This window comes from Xenopus tropicalis, chromosome 10 (genome assembly GCF_000004195.4).
Source record: "Xenopus tropicalis strain Nigerian chromosome 10, UCB_Xtro_10.0, whole genome shotgun sequence".
NCBI lineage: Eukaryota > Metazoa > Chordata > Amphibia > Anura > Pipidae > Xenopus > Xenopus tropicalis.
Genome location: NC_030686.2, coordinates 28,549,665 through 28,570,198, shown reverse-complemented (window position 1 = coordinate 28,570,198; position 20,534 = coordinate 28,549,665). Strand labels below are relative to the sequence as shown.

The 20,534-nt window shown below is 40.6% G+C and overlaps 1 protein-coding gene across 6 annotated transcripts in view; it reads right to left on the bottom strand.

The window, feature by feature from the left end:
- Positions 1-20,534, bottom strand: part of bahcc1 (BAH domain and coiled-coil containing 1) — a 104,192-nt gene that overhangs the window by 7,891 nt on the left and 75,767 nt on the right. For all 6 annotated transcript variants that reach the window (XM_004916357.4, XM_004916356.4, XM_012967538.3 and 3 more), the window contains exons 6-22: positions 20,349-20,454; positions 19,454-19,662; positions 19,069-19,227; positions 18,569-18,756; positions 18,099-18,474; positions 13,376-14,194; positions 10,564-10,751; positions 10,292-10,428; positions 9,929-10,039; positions 5,362-5,482; positions 3,238-3,499; positions 2,837-3,025; positions 2,320-2,564; positions 2,077-2,160; positions 1,689-1,821; positions 825-939; positions 310-385 (exon numbers count right to left, since the gene is read on the bottom strand). In XM_004916357.4, coding sequence (XP_004916414.2) covers positions 310-385; positions 825-939; positions 1,689-1,821; positions 2,077-2,160; positions 2,320-2,564; positions 2,837-3,025; positions 3,238-3,499; positions 5,362-5,482; positions 9,929-10,039; positions 10,292-10,428; positions 10,564-10,751; positions 13,376-14,194; positions 18,099-18,474; positions 18,569-18,756; positions 19,069-19,227; positions 19,454-19,662; positions 20,349-20,454 — 3,518 coding nt within the window. The remainder of the gene's footprint in view (positions 1-309; positions 386-824; positions 940-1,688; positions 1,822-2,076; positions 2,161-2,319; positions 2,565-2,836; positions 3,026-3,237; positions 3,500-5,361; positions 5,483-9,928; positions 10,040-10,291; positions 10,429-10,563; positions 10,752-13,375; positions 14,195-18,098; positions 18,475-18,568; positions 18,757-19,068; positions 19,228-19,453; positions 19,663-20,348; positions 20,455-20,534) is intronic.

Genomic DNA, 20,534 nt, shown 5'->3' with positions numbered 1-20,534 from the left:
ATGCCAGAGAAAGACACCTACATACATAAATTTAGTAGAAGCTTATTCTCAAGGCCATTATTCTATGGAAAACATGTTTGGCAGGCCTTATATTTTTATAGTTCTGCACCATAACTGCAAATGAATATCTCTCAGCAACTATTATATGTGCTCTTCATATAAAGTGTATATTTATAGCTGAACTATGTCATGCATTAAAGCAGTCACATGACTAACACTAGAACAACATGGGTTCACAAAACCTAAGTACGAGACCAGATCTTCCTGTTCTACACAACATGCTGGGGGGATTTAGAAAAAGGAACTCACTGCTTCCTGTAGAAGCTGCTCCTGGGAGTAAATCCGAGGCCGGTTTCCTCTCTCACCCTCTATCACAACACTGTATCTGTAAGAAGGAAATATATACAGTTACAAAGAGGTAACACAGGAAGAGATGGCAACTACACAACAAAGATATTACATTGTGTTTCTCGTATATATCAGGAATACTATGGGAACACATTTGTCTATCCAAAAGGCCATGATTTGGGGTGTGAGCAGTTATTAAAATATAGGAAAAGGGAGATTTGCAAGCTAAGTAGAGTCTATATTCACTAAACAGCTTAATATCTGAAATATATTGCCTGTTCCAGTTATATCACAATCATCTAAATAAGTAATGGGGCCACCAGATATGTTACCACATATTTTACCCTAGTAGAGGAAAGGGCAGCAGCAATGCATGAATGTTTATTGGTACAGTACAATATCTTTCATCTATCTACTTCCTAACGTATATATGCCCCCACCAACCATTCCACCAATGCCTACATAGGATTCCTTACATGTCCGGAGGCTGCAAGCTGCGGATACTGGCTGCATACAGTAGGTTGTCCTCCTTGGGTATAAGAACTTTCAAGCCTTCCCTTAGATCCCCCTTGGTAAGGGAACAAACGTGAGCTGAAAGAGGAAATGGTTGCAATTAATGCACACAAGCTTTAACTAGTAGCCCATGCAGTTTATATACTGCCACAAGTAAGGAAAAGTAGATCAGCATTATTAAAAATAGATCCATATTTAAGGGTTGGCCATATACGTAGATTCCTATGTGATACAATTGTGCAACCTGCTATACCAAACTAATCCATTGGGTTCAATGTTTAGGTTAATAGGAAGTACAGAAAATTTCTGCTACAGCCAAGTCCAGATCAGTTGATGACATCCTACATGTGTTGATGAGGGCCATTACCCTACTGGATTTCACTCCTCAGTTATACATATATGCAACACCATTTTTTAAGGCCTCCATTCCCACCATGGATTCCACAACCCTCTTTATTATGACATCAAAATCATAATTTGGTCCTCAAAACCCATTTTCAATCAGGTTATGGGCCTACAGCAAGGACTAAGTTGGTCAGCACTGCTAACTGTTGGTCTGCAAAGTAGGTTGAAAAATGTATCCAAGTGTGTTTCTTGTAAAGAGAAGTGATACGGAGAAAAATAAAAGTATAAAATAACATAAAGGCACTCTCATAGATATCATTACATGTGCCTACAACATTGGATAAATGCCTATATACAAACTGCCAGAAACAAGCCTTCTCCAAACCTTCCAGAGGAATGAGTTTTCTTCCTTCTCTGCTACAAGATTAACAGCTAAAGAATTGCTTGAGTATACTGTATTTTGTCAGCCTCTATCAACTTACTCTGGTCTTTACTCTTGCCACCAGCAGGGCTCACATCTTCCTCTCCCTCTGAAAAGCTGCTGTTATCATCAAACTGGAAGTCGTCTTCTACAGCGAAGCTTTGTAGGAGCCGACTGACAGCTCGGCCTCGCTCCTGCAGAATGAAAGGAGCAACAAATACGAAAGAAAGAATGAGACTATTATGTGCAAAGACGGAGCAATAACAGACAGAGGGACTAAATAAAGGTGTTTAATTACAGAAGTTAAAATATATAGCTACTAATAGTGAGCTCTGTTTTACAAAAACCTAAATTACTCTACTTAATGGGAGAGTAATGGGTTCCAGATGCACACATTTGACTGTCATACCACTGCATACAATTGTATAGTTTTAATGCTGCTAACACACCTGTTTGGATTTCACCCGCCCTTGTTTTAGAAGACTTTTTGGGCCTCTGGATGTCAAGGAGAGACTTAGTACCCCATTCTTTCTCTGTATAATAGAAGAAAACAAGCAAACAAAAAAAATGTAAAACAAATCTATGTTATTTGCGTTTATTTACAGTTTTACATAAAGCATGGTTTAGTGGTGACCAGATAACGTCTATGTACACACACAAATACAGAGGGTTCCTTTCTACTGGCAACTGACCTGTAAGTCTTTGCTCTTTTTGTCCTTCTTCAGAGACAGGGCCGGAGAACTAAATAGACTCTTGCTGGGAGTATGTGTCAAAGTGCCTGATGGAATGCTCTGCCGCAAGGCCCCTTTAGCTTTGCTAGTGTGGCTCAGAGATTTTTTCTTGAGGGGTTTCATGGGAAGAACCTGGGCATCCAGCTTTGCAGAACGCTTGCGGATCTTAACTTCATTCTCTGGACTAGTAATGCTACAGTAAGACCCTGAGAAAATTTGAATATAGAAAGAAAGAGGGTAGCTGGTGTTAACAGAAGTATATACTGTGTTAATCAAAAAATACAGAGAAGCACAGACTGTGTCATTATGTGTAAATACACCTCTTTAGAAGAGTAAATTGTATTTTTGTAGATTTGTAACAGTCATTAAATACAAATCAAAAGCAAAACAAACCACACAGATTTAAAACAGCTGTATTTAAAGATTCCTGTTTTGTACATATGCATCTATTCTATAGATTTAAGCTCCAAAGTCTTACCTAACAAACCCTGCCTTTCAATTTTTTTCTTGGCTTTCTGGTTAGCTTCCATTTTCACCACAGATGATGGAGAAGGACCAACCAAAGAAGGGCTGACAGTTGTGTGCAGAGCAAGGCTGGCATCATGGGTGGCCACCACTGGGAGGCCCTGTTCTTCCTCACTATCAGAATCTTCTTCGTTGTCTACGTCTGACAAGAAAGAAATTTCAATGTAACCTCTAGTCAGTCTCACCAAAACCACATAGAATATTTATCATATATACCACTGTGGGTAGAAATCAAAGACACAATCTGTAAGTCATCAAAAGCAGGCACTGTGCGATTCAAATGTAACGGCTCCCACGTTCCCCTTTACCATTATTTGTGGGAATATATTTTCCCTTCTGTTTTACACTTCTTACCTCCTTCTTCTGGCCCCTCTGTGCTGTTAGCTGGCTGCAGTCTCTCCTGCCCTTTTCGCTCTAATCCTTGCTTAAGCATCAGACCTGCCCCTTTGTGGTGTGGCAGCTTCTTCTGAATCTTACTTGCAGGGAGGGCATCTTTATTGCAAAAGGCACTGCCAGCTGAACCCAAGGCCTTACTCTTTAGCTTGGAAACCTTCTGTGCCAGTTTGGATGACAACTTGTTCTGAGGGCTAACGGTCTTTTTACAATGCATATTAACCTAACAGAACAGACACAAAGGTGCACATTTGTATTTATCACTTAATTCTACACTTACATCATATACATAAAGAAGAATAAAATTTGTAGCATCTGCTTTGTATGTTTGATGTAATTGACTCCAACACCAGTTAGATCATTCTGTTACAGTGGCTGTAAGACTGTATCAGGTCTAGCAATCCTTGGCGCTCTGACCTTCAGCCAGGGTTCCCCTTAGTTAGCAACAAGCTTCCAGATATAGAGATACATTAATGTATCAACCATTCAGACGTAGTTCTAAGAATAATTAGGACGTATGTGCTCATCCCAGATCTCACCTTAACTGAATTCAAACTGGGTGTAGGACAGGAAATAAGCATTCGCTCTAGCGCTCACCTTAACTAACATTCATGATATGTTCCCCTGTCACTGCTGTCACAGTTACCATTAGGCCATTCTACAATGTTTTCGAAGAAACAAACAATATCTAGTAATACTCTGTAGCAGTTTAAAGAGACATGACATTTGAATGCAGGGCTGTTACTGAATCAGGGTAATTTATTAAGACCTGGGGCAAAAGCACTAAGGGGTATAAGAGTGAGTGTGGCTGCATTCTCTCCACCTTGCATCAGATAAAAACCAGGTGTGGAGGGCAGTATTGGTGGGCACAAGCCAGTGCCTGTGCTTATTACCTGCCCAACAGGGCCCCTTTGCAGCCTGTTTACATGACTACTCCTTAATAGATTTAGGTCTTTTAACTTGAACTTCATTGTGTCAAAGTTAAAAGATGGGTAGGAGGGGGAACACCTATGCCCCTCCCCCTCTTGCCCCTGAATTCCTGAGACCTGGGGCAATACATTTAAGCAGGGTGCACAGTGCCAAAAACAAAAGCACTGTGCCTGTTATTTGTACATTGCACCCTGCCTTTCTGCTTGTAAATAAGCCCTAATGTAATGGTTGTCTGGATATCTGATATCCCAATGCTCTCCTCTCGCCTCATAAAAATTCTTAGAGATATGCCTTGTGTCCACAGCAAACACGCAGCACAGCATAGATAAAAGAGAACCCAGGAAATATAGAATCTATATTATTGGCATGCTGGTACCTTTGTGCAATGTAGATACTATGTTACCTGGCATGTAAGCGGATAAAGGTGGCTGCTCCATCAAGCAGTATTGTAGAAATCGTAAGATAACTCCTTGTGATTAGAGTTGCCAGCTCCTTTCTTTAAATTAGGACACTCAAAATCTTCACACTGAATGACTAATCAGGAGTTATTCTAGATACATGCTACAGATTGCACTGGATTTTAAGTATCTAAATTAACTGGTAATTTGCCATGCAGCACAAGAATTTATCTGTAATCTGAATTTAAACAAATGAAAGAGCCGTCGTGCTCGCTCTAATAAGGAAATCTAAGCCACATCTAATGCTAAGATGCCAAAAAAATAAATAGAAAAGAAAAAAAATAAATACAAAGTTTATCAGTCAGTGTTCTGCTTGGATGCTGAGCGCCACTGGCCTTGGTTATTTTCAGTTCTCTCATATATAAAAAGCTGAGCTGCCGCTCCATTATTCTACTTAGAAGAAGGTGCTAACATTCCCACCGTAACCTGTTCCATTATAAATAAATGTGTTTGCCTTTGATGTTTTTTGAAATGTAGTATGTAAGTGCATATAAATTTTATTTTTTTAAATTGGAGTGGTTAAACATGCGGCCGTTATAGTGGCGCCACCTTCCCCTGCATTTCCAATCACACACAGATTTAGGATGACTTTTATACAAAGGTATTTTCTTATGTTTATGGCACCAGTGCCCCCCTTAAAACCCAGCTACAATTCAGGCCACACAGTTTATATTATAGACAGGGCCATGCAACTCACGGCTGAGGGCGGGTGCTCCCGGTCACTGTAACATTCCTCTAAAAGTTTGATCTTCTTTTTTGTAGGTTCCCCATCGGCCCGCAACTCAGTACACAGGAGGCTTAGACTTTTGTTCAGAGATCTGGCAGTAAAAAGAAAATACACGTTTATTTGTGATTGTGCATTACGCAGGTATATGGAAAGATATTGAGAACTCCATTGTGTATTGTAGTGTGTTATTATACATGGCGAGGGCTGCATATATTGGAGGAGACATAATGTGAATTAAAAGAAAAAAAAATTGGTTATTGGATGTTTTGTTTGATTTCTACTATGTTTAATGTATACATCAATATATACATCCCAACACTAATTAATGTATACACCTATGTGTACATTCCTATACTGAATATATGCTGGAAAATATGCTTGAATTTTATAAATAGGTGTTAATAATAATAATTCTGAATGGCTATTTGGTACATTTAAGCCTCTGACCTGTCCTAAAAACCAACATGCTGGGAAGAAACACCTGGTATACACAGACATTGTGTATGGTGCCAGACATGGTTAAGTGCCAGTTTACCTATGTACTACCTTAGATCATAAGCCTCACTGTTGTGGCACTATATCCTTATAAGTAATGGGTGTCTTCTCCCACCTGTACTGCAGTAACATGCAGATGCAAGCAAAGTGAATAGCAGGAATCCGTGTATACGGCAGGCACTCAGGCAAAGGATCAGCCATTGGTTCTTTTACCCTAAAATTTCGAGCGCTACCTAACCTGTAGATTTTAAAAAATCTAAGAAAAGCATGTATGAAAAGTGCAACACTGTGTTCTGTTTACATAACCACTTAATTGAAATGATAACTGTATGAATAGGTATTGATGTACATGGGTAAGAGCTGCCCCTTTCTTCCTAGGCTGACATGCTGTAGAAAACAGTGGAGGAGCACTATCATTAGCAGAACTTTTGCCTCTGAAGAACAAGCAATATAACAGACCCCATTTTCCCATATAAACATAAATATGCAGAATAGACCTTCAATTTTACAAACAATTATTTGAATTAACCCCTCGTTTTTTATATAGAGCACTTTCCCTGCCTTATGCTGGACCCAAAGGACAAAGATACATAACAGAATTAGCTTCTGTGTGTGTGCTCCCTTTTTACATCCTTGACTAACATATAAACCCTTCTTTCAACAAAATATATCAATGCACCATTTAACTGTTTCAAAGACAAATGCAGGCAGCTATTAAAATACAATTAGGACAGCTAAATAAATGAGTGTTTTGCTGGCTGTCATACCCAAACAATAATATTCAGTTTATCTTTCACATATTCTGGTATAATGCAGGTTTAATACAAGCAAATATTTTACCCACAATTTTTTGAGACCTATGAAGAGCTTTCTGAACATGTCAATGCCATCTGAAGATAGTCAAGGCCAATCTCATATCTGTTAATGTTGCTGATTTACAGCACCACTATATTCTTCAGCACAGTACAATGGTGTCATTAATACTGGCTCACCCACAGAAAGAAAGGGGATCACACTTCTTGTTGATAAGAGCCTACAATCTTTTAATTACACTGTGTGCCAAAGCTTTCATATATTTCTAGCACCCAAAGAAGCACAGTCCATACAGGCAGAAGGAACTTAGTAACAAGAGCCACCTAAAACAGTATGTAGTGTAGTGTAAGCCAAATATTGCATTGATGGCTTCACCCTATGAAAGAAGAAGGGTGATAGTAGGTCAGTCTGACTATGGGGATTTCTATACAGACTGTGGTTTTTGCAGAGCGGATTTCAACCAGCCCTTTAAATCCACAGTAAAATTGTCCCTCCAGGGAAGATCCATCAAAGCCTGCTAAATCCTCTATGGAATCTCTGGCGGAATGATTTAACTCTTATGCTGTTCAGAATAAATTTTAAGAGTACCTCAATGACACAGCAAAGGAGCCCAGCATTTGTGTTAGCATGCAAAGTCATCTCTAACTGAATAAACTGTGTTGCACTAGAATAAAAATTGATTGCAAGCTTTTGTACAACATTTACAAGCTTACAAACAGACCCTCTTGCAGGAACAGTAGAGCAGCATGAGCTTAATGTGTTAACAGGAAAGGCTTTGCAGGTTGCCTGGCCTTTATCAACTGCTTTCCTGCATAACAAAGATCATACGGAGTCCAAACTCACTTAACAACAGGGTACAGCTGAGTGAGGATGCAGGAGGTTGCTAAGCAACTGGTAACTAGGCAATCTTTTGGGGGGGTATAGGAGAACACAATAAAATGAATAGTAGGGGTTTAGGTACAGAATAGAGGGCGCACAGGCCCTTGTACTGGATTAAGGTATTTTACAAGCAGATATAGTGGGGTTCTATAGTAAGGATGCTATGATAGATAGGCACATGTATTAGACAGATATACAGATACGTGATGTGTTTTATACAGTGTATTACAAGAAAGCAATTGCTTGGTCTGAATGTGGCTTCCCAGACCATAAACTAAATGGACATGTCTATGGCAATCCTGACAACCAGTCCACTGAGGAGTGCTGAAGCTGTGCCTTGTTTCACGTAGTGTAATATGTAGAACTTTGGCCAGTTCCTTCAGCAGTCTTTATGGGTAATGCAACCGCCCACACACACACAAATCCTTCTAAATCTCACCATACCTTGGCTTCACACAGACTAGAACTGCACATAAACTTATTATGCTAGCCATACCTGCTGTAGAAAACAGTGGAGAAGCACTATCCTTTACAGTTTTGGGGGTTAAGTCTTAGTATAATCAGTTGTCAAGACAATGTCTAACAAAGTAGCTGCTCCGTAAACAATGTAGATCTCCTCTACTCTGAACAAGGCACATGCAAGTGCGAGTATGTATAGAGACGAGACACAATATACTCCAGGCACAGAATATTCCATTTACAATACAGTGAAATCCCCAGAGAAGAGTTTTGGGGAATGGCCCACTTTAATGATAGGCTTATAATATATTTGCTCCAGATAGTACAGTTTGCCAGTATAGTAAACCTACAAGTTACCTACCATGAAACTGTAGGTAACCATGAATACTGTTAAAATATATTTTGTATTTGGATAAGAGCAAGGTACAATGCATATTTTACAACATGGAAATGTCTTATTGTGTACACTGTATATTCTATGAAAGCAATTCCCTTGCGTCAGGGATAGACAACGGTCTGCACTCTAACTGCTGTAGCGCTATACCCCCCTAGCATTCCTTCATTCAGGGTCATCTTTTGTGATGGTGGCTCTGATCGTAAAATGTGACTGATTATTTACAAAAAACAATACTGTCAGCCTGATACTTAAACTACCAGCTCCTAGAAACCACCAACATGATGCCTCTTCACATACTTACTACTTACTAATGCTTCTCTCTGGGGCCTGAGCTGTATGAGGCTCAAGGGAGTCGATCCTGATTGGACTCCCCTAAAGAGACCTTTGCCTCTATGAGTGAGTTGATGGAGGAATGTTGGGAGTTACTTTGCCACCAAACCTGGAATGACTGAAGGTTGACTATGCCTGACCTAGCTAATTAAGCTGTGTCTCTGAAGCGGTTATGAGAATCAAGTTCTGTTACTAATGACACAGCCTCCTCTTGTGCCTCCAGCACCTAAACAGCTGCTTCTGTATCAGTAAGGGAACAAAAGGAAAAGAATAATAATATGATCTAGCACTGATCTGTACTCTGAAGATAACTGTGGCTAAAACCTTTACCCTACTGGTCAGATTACATATACTGCGCCATGTCTCCAAGGTACTGCCAATAAAAACACTGTCCTTTTGTTACATTACTTTTCTCTTTTCCATCCTTACAACATTTGCTAATGTTTTCTGACATAAAACCCAGGCATTTATTTTTTTTCCCTCTGTCTTAATTGAGGAAGCCATTTAGTAGAGATTTAACTATTATTACCAAATCATGGAGCTTGATGCATTGCAAACACTCTCCAATCATGTTTGGACTAGCTTGGAGGATTTATGCAAATGGCCCTGCCGGGAGAGGCAATTTGTGGAAGAGAAGGACAATTATACAGGGCCCGCGAGTACTAGAATAGCTGCACCAGGCGGTTAATGGGTAATAGCAGAGCGCTGGAAGCAGTGAGCGGCACCATAATGTGACCAGAGGCAGTTGCATGGCACAGACAGGGGATTCTACACTGGGGGGGGGCAGATTCTCATCTACAAAATCCTACCAGTCTATGCTGCATTTTAGAAAACAACAAAAACAAAATGGAGAGAAGCATGTAGCAATGTAAAATATAGCAAGAATTTTTTTTTAGTGCCCGCGTTTCTGCCAAAACAGCAATTATTACTGGAAAACACCAGGGCACACATTGGTTGGGCCCCCTCTGAGGACACAAGGGGGCACACATGCACAGGCAGGCAGGACTAACTAACTAACTAACACTACTGGCACACAATTTTGTATGATTATGTCCAACAAAGGGTTGTGGGGCAAACAAACTAAAAATAAAACAGAGGTCCTGAAATAACAGCAATGGATTTGTGTAGCTTTATATAAACCCATCATTTTCTATCATAACTTACTTGGCTCTCTTGCTCTCGTTTGAACGGTGTGAAGATGGGGCGCGGCAGTGTGGGCGTTTTCTAGGTCGACCTGGTCCCCGGCGGACTGGACTTCTAGAACTTTCTTCTTTCCTAAATATGGAATTAAATAAATGGTCAATTGCATTGGGGTGAATGGAGTACAAGCAGCCCATTTAAAGAATAGTGAGACCCCTAAAAATCAGAACACCTTTCATAATGCGCTACATGGAGTTCATCACTGCATCAGTAGCAAATAGAACATATCTTGCATCCAGCTTAATTGTATTTGCACCCAGATTATTAGCCAATTTCACTCACATAGTACTTATGATGGTGAGAAATATTTCCGTATAGTTTACTCACTCATGGTCATGCCTTCTTTGCAGCTTAACCAGCTCTCTCTGTTTTTCTTTATACCTGCGCTGGATCTCTGCCAGCTTCATCCTCATGTCCACCTCCTGGGTGTCTAGATGATCTATGGCAGCCTTCAAGGGACACACCTGTCAGAGTGGAAAGGGCAGATACCATATTTTTAAAAAAATAGTTCAATAAAAGAAAGATCCATAAAAAAGTATTTACGTTCATCTACTCCCATTTAAAAGAACAAAATAATCGAGATGATGTGCAGTACTCGCCATTTTAGTTTTGGGTGTCCAAGTATAAGTCCGGCGTGACAAACGAACTCGGGGGGCAACGTTGTGGCAGTAGGGAATGGGGTACCCAGAGGGTACATCTTCCAGAATGGCAGCTTCTGCCAGGGACCATGCTGAGGCAATGGTGGCAAAAACCTGAAGGTCTGACACAACAGACTCATCTTCATTGGCTGCCAGAAATAAAAAAGAGCAGAGTTGTAAAAAAAAAAAAAATGACCAATATATGGAATACAGCCAGCTGAATCTGGCAATCCTTAGAATCACCTATATTAAGAAATATGTTGCTTTCTTTGTATAGAAAACCTTCGGAATGAGAACAATCCTATCTTTATATAAGCACAGGCCCTGATCTAAAAACAAACCCAGGGGAGGCATGTCCTTTAAAGGCCCAAAATACTGCATTAAAGGCCAGGCTACAACAATAGGAATTAAAGTGTTATTAGCTAAACTCACTGTAGAGATGACCACAATTGTGTTTCTAAGCATATTGCAGACATCAGACCACATATGCAGTTTCTTTTCTGCTTATTACCTTATTCCCCTTGGCAGGACAATCGATGCTAAAAGCTACTCTGGAAAACATTCCCTCTTTTATGTATGCTTCCTGTGCTGTATTGGTGCACAGCACATGTGGCCATCTGTCTTACAACTGACATAACATATCTGATGGCTGCCATGACAGACACTTGGAGATGGGGGGGGGGACTGTAGAAAGCACATTTAATTATTACCCCAGTGATCAGAGATGTGAGCCTGGTGAAGCTTAATGAATTACACAGTCCTGCTGAATGCTTGAGGGGGTTAAAAGTAAAGCAACCTTGTCCCGGCCTATATTTACTAATTTGTTCACACATATTTCATTTACAGTTCCCATACATTCCAAATGCCAGGGCTTAGAAACCATCGACATAGCACGTTTGCAAAACACACTCACTTGATCAATCAAGGTTGCAGTCATTTTGTCATAACCGCAGATTTTAACATTAAAAGATCTGGATTTGATTAAAAAAAAATAAGAGCTTCTGAAGTAAGGAATGCCAGATTCGGTATAGATATACTGCATCACCATACAAGGAACTATATTTATTTTCAGGAGTAGTAATCCTCCCTCTTAATTTAAGAAGTGGCTTTGGAGGGTTAGGATGGGGGCCCGGGATCCCTGTGGTGTATGAGAGCCTGTGATTAAGTAGCAAGCTGCACTCAGAGCCCTGGCTGCAATATTTGCCTTTAATAATCTCAGAGGAGAGGACAATACCCAGCCTGCAGGGAAATTAACTTCATAAGATCTCTGGCTTTTAGCTGCTCTTAGCATGAAAACCTTCCCTTCCCTCCAGACTTCTGGCACAGGAAGAGAGGCAGGGCTGCTCCCTCAATGAATAATGTTTAACCCCATCTACGCCTGACAGGAGCCTGCAACATTTCACACAAACTCTAGTTCCCAGAAGGTGCGTGAAACACAGTAATGTACCTATTTATTTGCAGAAGGTTAATAAAATACTTTTTTTGTATCCTTTTACATATAAATATAGAAATGCAGTTGATGCCCACAGCTGCTTACTCCATTTAGCAGCCTGGGGTTAAAACACACATATTCAGTACTCCAAACAAAATAACACAACAATTCAGGCAACATTAACACCTATGTTATGTATTTCTATAACAGCTGGAGGGACAAAGCTGTCTGTGCCTTGATAAATTAATCCCCAGTCCAGCCTACAGTATTCTGGTAACAATAATACAAGAGAGTAGAATTGCCAGTCTGAATTCTGCAATTTAAGAACACTTCTATGCTATCATGTTGGGTGTGAGCGCCATTTAGTTGTGAAGGTCCAATACTGAATCATACAACTCAGATTACGCTCATATCCGATAATGGCATATGGCACTCAAACAGTAAGACCTGCTGGGTTGTGTTATATTGGCTGTAATATTAGTATATCCGAATCAGATTGCACTCACACCCAATATACTACTGTAAACGTGACCGTAGGCCAGTATCAAATGAAGAAATTATACACAGTGTTTAGAGGCTACAAGGAAGTGGTCAAAAATGCTCAGTGAAGGGATCTATGGCTGCAGCATTTACACAGCGACATGTAACTGTTGCTAGGAGAAACATTCAGGTGCCAGTCATTGCTGGTCTACAGCCAGAAATGCCTTGGACTTTGCGGGTGATAACCAGCAGCTTGATATTGTAATGGTAAGACATTTATATTTTACTGGTATGTAAAGATGGCCCCATGGGAGCATAGCTAATGAAACACCCTCATGTTCACCAAGTAAAGGCTCACTGAGCTTCAGACATGAAAGCACATGATTGCGCACACAGCAGACCACACATGTCTGCACTTATGGAGGAGATAAGAAAACAGAAATGACTCCAGCACCAGAGAAAACATTTTTGGTTTTAAGAATGGCACTCACTAAAACATTTCCTTAACAAGATGTTGAAACATTTTCTTTAGGACACCTGCTATTCTGAACCAACATTTCACTAGCTGGCCTGCAATGCCTTTGAAGCTTTATTCAAACCTGGAAAGGAAATTAATTCCATAATGACACCTGCTATTCTTAACTAAGTCCCCAATGAAACGTGCTATTCCTAAAGAAGAACCAAACCCTAAAAACGAAAAAGACTAGAAATGCCATATTTTATATACTTAGATTTATGCACCAGTCTAAAGATTCAGAATCTCTAGGAGGAATGATCCAGGCCCTCAAATACGTCAATGGAGCAAATCAACAAGGTAAGAGCAAAATTGTTTTTGCACAGAATAGACGGAGTGGAACTTACTTTTTGTAGTGTATTTTGGCTGCTCCTGCAGTGCTAGATCTGCCAACTCACTGAGAAGAGCAATCCCATGAATACCTGAGCTGGGGTGGGGGGATAAAGTGTTTGGACAGCAGATATTTCCCTCATCCAAGAGAGATGAAAGTTCTCCCATAGAGATACTGGCTTCTATCAATGTGTCCAAAGTATATAAAGAGTCATAGTGTATAGATGGAGCTGGGGACGAGGTCTGGGAAATAGCTAAGACCTTATCTTCTGTTTCCTCAGGGTCTCTAGACTCTTGACCACCAATGTCTACTGATGAAGCAGGAACTTCTTCATTGGTCTCAATATTTGTCTCTTCTGTGGTCAAAGAAGCAGCTGGTGACCCATTTGAGATATTTAGCAGCTGTTCAGAAGAAGTGTCTATAAGATCACCATCCTCCTCCAATTCCTTTTCCCTATCAACCTCCTCATGCACAGGTTGCACCTCTTCTACATTGTCTCTAGTTTCCTCAGCCTTGTCCGTACACTTGTCTGCAGCAACAGCAGCTTCCCCACATTCCAACTCTTGGGACCCTTGGGGCACTTGAACACAGATTTCATTTAAGTCTGTCTCCCCCAAATTAGACAATTCCTGGCTAAGCTCCAATGAGTCACCTGACACAGGAGTGTCACAAGGTTTCTTGGTGGGAGTAAACGTCCTAGATTGTTCAGGCTCTGCTGCAACTGATGCTTTTTGCATAGATTCTGTGTCTGCGGGGTCTGCGGAGTGCACATGATGGGGTGAAGGGGAAGTGTAAGATTGGACAACATCTGGGTAAGTATATCCAGGAGGCAGATCTGCAGATGGGAAAAACAAAAAAGAATAAAATGCAAGGCCAACAATAAACAATTATGAACAACTAGGGTACTGTGATTTACTATAGGACACATCATAATCATTCATCAAGAATTTGCAACAGGTCAGAATAGTAAAAGCTGGTCAGTGCCAGTGTGGGTCACAGGTGAACCAAAACGCAAATCTGATACGGACACAAGAAAAACTTCAAAATATGAATGTACAGTAAAAGTTCCCTATAGGTTATGTTGATCAGGTTTTGCTGATAGGGCTGCTTTTTTAAGTAGTTATTACTTGAATTTCCTAAACCAGACTGTTTTGCCAACCTGACTGTCCCTTCTCAGCCTGTCAGTTATAGCTTCTAATGCCACAAATATGGCAGCCCCCCTCATGGAGGAACATGAGGGATCAGATAGGTAGCGTTAAAGCATTGGGCAAATACAGAATATATTTTATATATAAGTGTATTTTATGGCAACATTCTAAAGCTCATGCCAAGACAGTGTAATGATATAATTAAAGGAGAAGGAAAGGTACCCCGGCCTGGTGCGGTTTTCGCCTGAGAGGAGTACCAGCCCGGGGTACAAGGTAAGCGATTTAAGTCACTGGGGAGTGCCTAACATTTTGGCACCCCCAAGTGACTTAGCCTTTCTTTCTCCTTTAAAAACAGTTTCATTTCGGGTGTCAGTATCTCTTTAAAAATGTACAAAACTTGAATGGCAAACCTATGTTAGTTAACAACCAAGAACACAACCAGAAAAGCATAAATATAGTAAAAATCAGGCAAAGTGGATATTTAGGCAACATATTTAGTCCTAAGGCATTAGTTACATGATGTACTATGCAAATGATTCCACATGAATAAGTAACCTTCAGTCTGTTGTTTGCTCGTGCTCCTGATATAAAACCTGGTTTTCTTTGATTTAGAAGTCACTGGTAGAAAAATCTCTGCATTGGCAGGGCTCACAACCTGAGCTTAAAGTGTTCAGTTCAAGTACAAGATACATATAATGCACAACGGGGCAATGGATAATAGTCACACATATCTGTCACGTTTCTGACCAAAATATTATATATAAATATAAATATATATATATAAATATAAATATATATATATATAAATATATATATATATATAAATATATATATATATATATAGCAAACTCTGTGTGTTGCAGTTTCTTTGTGAAAGCGTGGGACACTGCACTAATAAAAAGACACATCGTCTTAATGAAAAAGGGTCAAAGTAATCATGGGGTTTAGGAAGAATACAGTAAGAAGTTACTGAAGGATGGGTGAAGTGCAGGGGCATTTATATGTGTACATAAATATATTAGTGGGTTGGTTCAACTTCGGTCTTAATACGTTTTAGAGAGCGATATAAATGTAAAATGACACTCCTACAGGCTAGTTCTTGTAAATGTGTTTCTAACCCTATTTGCAAACCAGGGTTCTCCCCTGATTTAGCCATTGTTTCTGTCCTGGTCTTATTTACCTCTCAAATCCCTTCTGTCTAAATTATGTGCAATGTATCTCAAATAAACATATGCACCAGTGGACAACCAAGCAGAGTGGCCTGCCAACAAAGTGGATGCAGCAGAAAACATTTTCATCCTCAGCTCGAGTAGGACATGGAGGGGAATGTGTGTCCTGCTGGCGAGTGCAACAACAATGGCGGGTTCTGCACCAAGACTGACGACCCCTATAAAAGAAGGTCTTGCACCCATGCAAGCCATGGCAAGTCTGAACATATTGAGTGTGTTTTGAATAAAAATCAAAATAAGTGTAGATTGTGGAAAATGGAAACTTGCATAGAAATAAAAATACATAGAATCAGGAGAGGGACTATTGCCAAGACAGTGTGTACATTAAAGAGTTAGAGAATGAGAGCAAATGAAATGACAATATGTGAACAGACCAACCCCTAGATGGATGAAGTGAGAGACTGCATAAAAGGGAGGGCAACTGATTGAAGAGAGAGAAGATAAATGGACATATGGGGGGTTGGTAGGAGAAGGGAATAGACAGTTTTGGAAGATGGATGTAGGCAGCGGGAGTCATTACCCTGGTTGTTTTCTGGGTGTTTATGCAGCTGACACAGGCTGAAAAACCAGGAAATAAATGTTATCACTCAGTCTTGGGAAGGTTCTGAAGGTGCCCTGGGTTGGCAATGTCCCCCGTGGCTGGCTTCTCATTGTCAGATGGTTATTAATGGTATCCATCCACCCTCCTGACAACATGGCGAGATAAATAGCGTATCCTTCCTCCAGTCTAGCCCCTCACAAGGACTGCTCAAGGAGACTGGATGACTCATAACCTTTGGGTTAAGACACTGGTCTTTGAAGTAAGATTTGAATTTGTATGATCTCAAGCCAACCCTGTATGACTATTTCCAATTTTATATTCCGAGAACTTGCCCAAACAGAAGGGCTACAGGCCCCATTAGATATTGTGTAGTCTTTCCCAACAGTGACAGTAAAAGGAATTATTTAAAAAAAAAAAAAAAAATAGTTCCATATTGGCTTAATTTTAACTCTGCAAGCACCAGATGGAGCCAAAAATACACTGCAAAGATTCTGAAGAATACTGGCAGGACATGGGAAAAAAAAGATCACATTTCAATCGACGTGGTGACAAATGGGCCCTGCAGCACACAAATATGTTTTTAATTCAAAAAGCAATCAATATTACTGTGCAATTCTTTCACGGGCATGTGCGGAACAACGCCCCCTATGAGCTTATCTCTGCAGCATATCTGCTGTTCAGATTTTCACCACCACTAGAAGAGCTACTGCTAAAACATGCAGCAAAGGTAATTTTTAAAAAATAAATGTGTTATTTAAGGTAAAACTACAATTTTATTTGCATTGCTTTTCATATTACTGTAATACACCTAAAAGTACCTGAAAGGCTTCTGTTTCTGTAATGAATTTTACACAGTGGCCTCTAGTCTGCCATAGCTCTTAAAACCAAGGGCTACATCTACTACATCAGCTGCATTTTTGAGATTTTCTGTAAGGCCTCATACTGTTCCAGACTCCCCCCCCCTTACTATTACCCACTGAAATACAGCACCACACACGTTCCAAAGATGACAGGCAGTTTTCTAGCATAAAGAATCTGATTGGAAGTGACAAAGCAAAACTTCTTGCATCCACCAATCTAGATTATTAACCCTTTCTCTGCACAGTTGCTTTGATCTGTTAAGGTACAGCTGGAAATATAGACGCTTTAGCACTGGCATTCTGGTGTTTCTGTGCCAGTGCCTTAGATTCTAAGCTACGTAGCATGTCAAGGGTCACATGGCAATTAAGGTTAAGCTGAGAATGGATGAATATGAAGTAATAGAGTTCAGACCAAAGTCCATCGAGTTCAACCTCTCAAACTCCACCCCAGTGCACATAATTATCTGGCTAAATCTAAAGAAAGCTCTAAATGTACACAATGTCTTGGCAGTAATCCCTTTTCAGCACCGCGTATTTATTTTACTTTGTTTCCTTTTTAAAACACACCTAGAATGTTTGAATTTGCCATGGCTTGCATGTTTTCAAAACCTCTCTTTATGGGGGTGCTGAAATTGGCTGAATTCTGAATCCTAGATTTAGTACATCCCTAGTAAAGACACATGAACAAAAACATCTACCTATAAATACTTCTGAATGAACTTTCTTGGCAATATTCACTTGTCACTGGAAGGATTTATTTACTTCAGTGTGGCTGCAAATCTATGGACTTAGACACTATAGACACACTGATAAGAATCTACACCAATAAACACTGATAAATACACGGATAAAACCTCTGCCAGTCTATCCAATACCATTAGTGTTGATGCCATTAGACCTTCTCAGAGAAATAATAAAACAAAATAGACTTTTCAAAAGAAATTTGGTTTTATGAGCTTACCTGGTTCCAGTGATTTGGGATAGTCTCTGGGGGGCTGCCCCTCCCCCCTCCTCTCTTCTCCTTCTTTGCCCTTAGCATTCTGAACGGGCACTGGGCTAACAGCTGGAGAGCTAGGCACCAATACAGAGCTGGCATCTGGACAGGCAGGTAAAGTGCATGGGACCAGTGGCCGTGGAGTTGGGCATTTGGAGGATGGCGGCCTTATAGCTGGTGAATGGCAGCAGGGCGACAGTTTGGATGGTGCAGATGGGGGTGGCAGCAGTAGGGCAGGTGGAGTCTGACCCTTAGAAGTGTTTAAGGAGTCGGTTTTGCTGTGTGACTTAATGGTCTTTTCCGTGGTATCTTCATGTTCTGGTAGATGATCCTCTGGCTTTCTCTGTAGACATAAAGTAAGGTTTGTCACTTTGGGCTCCCGTTTAAAGGCTGATATAATTATTTTTAAAAATATTTAGTCTTTCAGTGTGATTTACCTGCAGGTGGCTTTGCCTCTGAAGTTCCAGAGCCGCTGCCCTTTGCTGCTGTAGGGCATAGAGCTCCTGTTGCCGCAGAAACTGTGACCGCGAGTAGACAGGTAGCTGTCCTGGGTGCTGTAGGTGAGAAGCAGGTCCTCGACCAGGATACATAGGTGGCCAGAGGGAAGCCTGATCCATTACATCAGCTGCGTCAAAATTCACTTGGTTAGTTGAGGAAATACTTTTTTTAAATATACATTTAGATAGGTCATAGATACTGGGTGTATTTACTGGTTAATTATTCTTAATTTTTTGTTGGCTTTGTTTCTTTGTGACTTTTTTTCTAGGTGAAATGCCATGGGATATACAAAGTATTATATAACCTACTGGGGCATATGCATTGCAATATGTTTTGCAGTTGTGTTATATTAGCAGTTCTAAAGACCACTAAGCCCCCCTCCCCCCCCGCACCCAGCACACACATCTGCATAAAGCACAATCCAAAACAGCTAACTTACCCAGAGGGTGTGGAGCTGTGTGGGGAGTAGGGTCTGGAGGTAGAATAACCAACTGTGCAGGTGGTTCCTGCGATAGGGGGAACACTGGTTGCATGGCACTGGGCATGGAAGTGGGAAACCCGGGGGGAAGATTTTGGTGTAGAGCTGGATGACCGATACCTATTGGGGGAAGAAAAAAAAGAAAGAAATGAGAACATCTTATACTTGCTTACATGTCTACACTCAGTGTAAAGCACATAGGTTAGCAAATTACTTAATGCACACTACCATTATAGCTTTAAAATGTTTTTTTTATCCCTGCACATGGCATGAAAACCTATAACCCAACTTCTAAAATAGTTATTATAAAGTCTCAGCTGCAATCCAAGGAAGTCTGAGTACTTACTGTAGGAATGACCCCCCATCCAGATGGAGGGACTTCGAGTCCTGGGTAGCCAATGAGGATGTGTAGGGTGGCTATGCGAGGCAGGATCTCCTCCCAACTGGCTAGCTTGAAGGGATGAACCACCTGCTATCATGAGGTGAGGGGTAAGGTCTCCAGGGCAACCACTAGAAGGATGGATTCGTGCAAATTCCACCAGGTCTTTGCTTTCCCTGAATATATACAACAGAAACATTAATGGTTCAGCATGGGATTTAACAATAGGTATACAGAGTAAGGCTGTAGGAGGCTGCAAGCATTTAAGTCAAAGAGTCTTAAGGTGGCCATACACGGGCCGACTCTGTCAATATTAGCCCAATATCGCCCACCCATAGGTGGGGATATCGGAGAAGATCCGCTCACTTGGCATCCTCGCCAAGCGAGCGGATCCTAGCAAGTATGGCCACCTTTAGTCTTAGGCCATGGTATATACCATTTAACACCCCTGGGCATAAGTCCCAAATAAGGATGGCATGTTAGTTAGCCAGACTGACCTTATTCTATTTAGTAGAAATAGGCAAGAACAGATATGCGATTCCTTATCTGGAAACCAGTTACCACAAAATCTACAAATTATGGGTCTCCTATAGTAGCCACCTTATGCAAATAATTCTAATTTTTTTAAATAATTACCTTTTTCTCTAACAATAAAAGATTACCTTGTACTACGAAGCATAAACCCATTTGGTGACAAAACAACCCTACTACGGTTACTTAATGTTTTAAATGTTTTCTTAGCAGACTTAAGGAATGGTGATTCAAGTTATGGAAAGCCCCTATCTGGAAAGCCCCAGGTCCCAAGCATTCCAGATAATAGATCCTATAATTGTACCACAAAATATATAAAAATCACACTCACTGCATGAGAATGTCCCGCCCAGAGATTCCCAGCCTCTCATCACAAAGGCGGTTCCTTTCTTCATCTGCGTCCAAGTCAATAACATGCATGGATCGGCCAGAGCCAGCTGTCATACAGGAGGAAAGCAAACAAAGGTAAGCAAGTGCTCTCTCAAAGGAGCTCTATACCTGACAAGCCAAGCTAGCA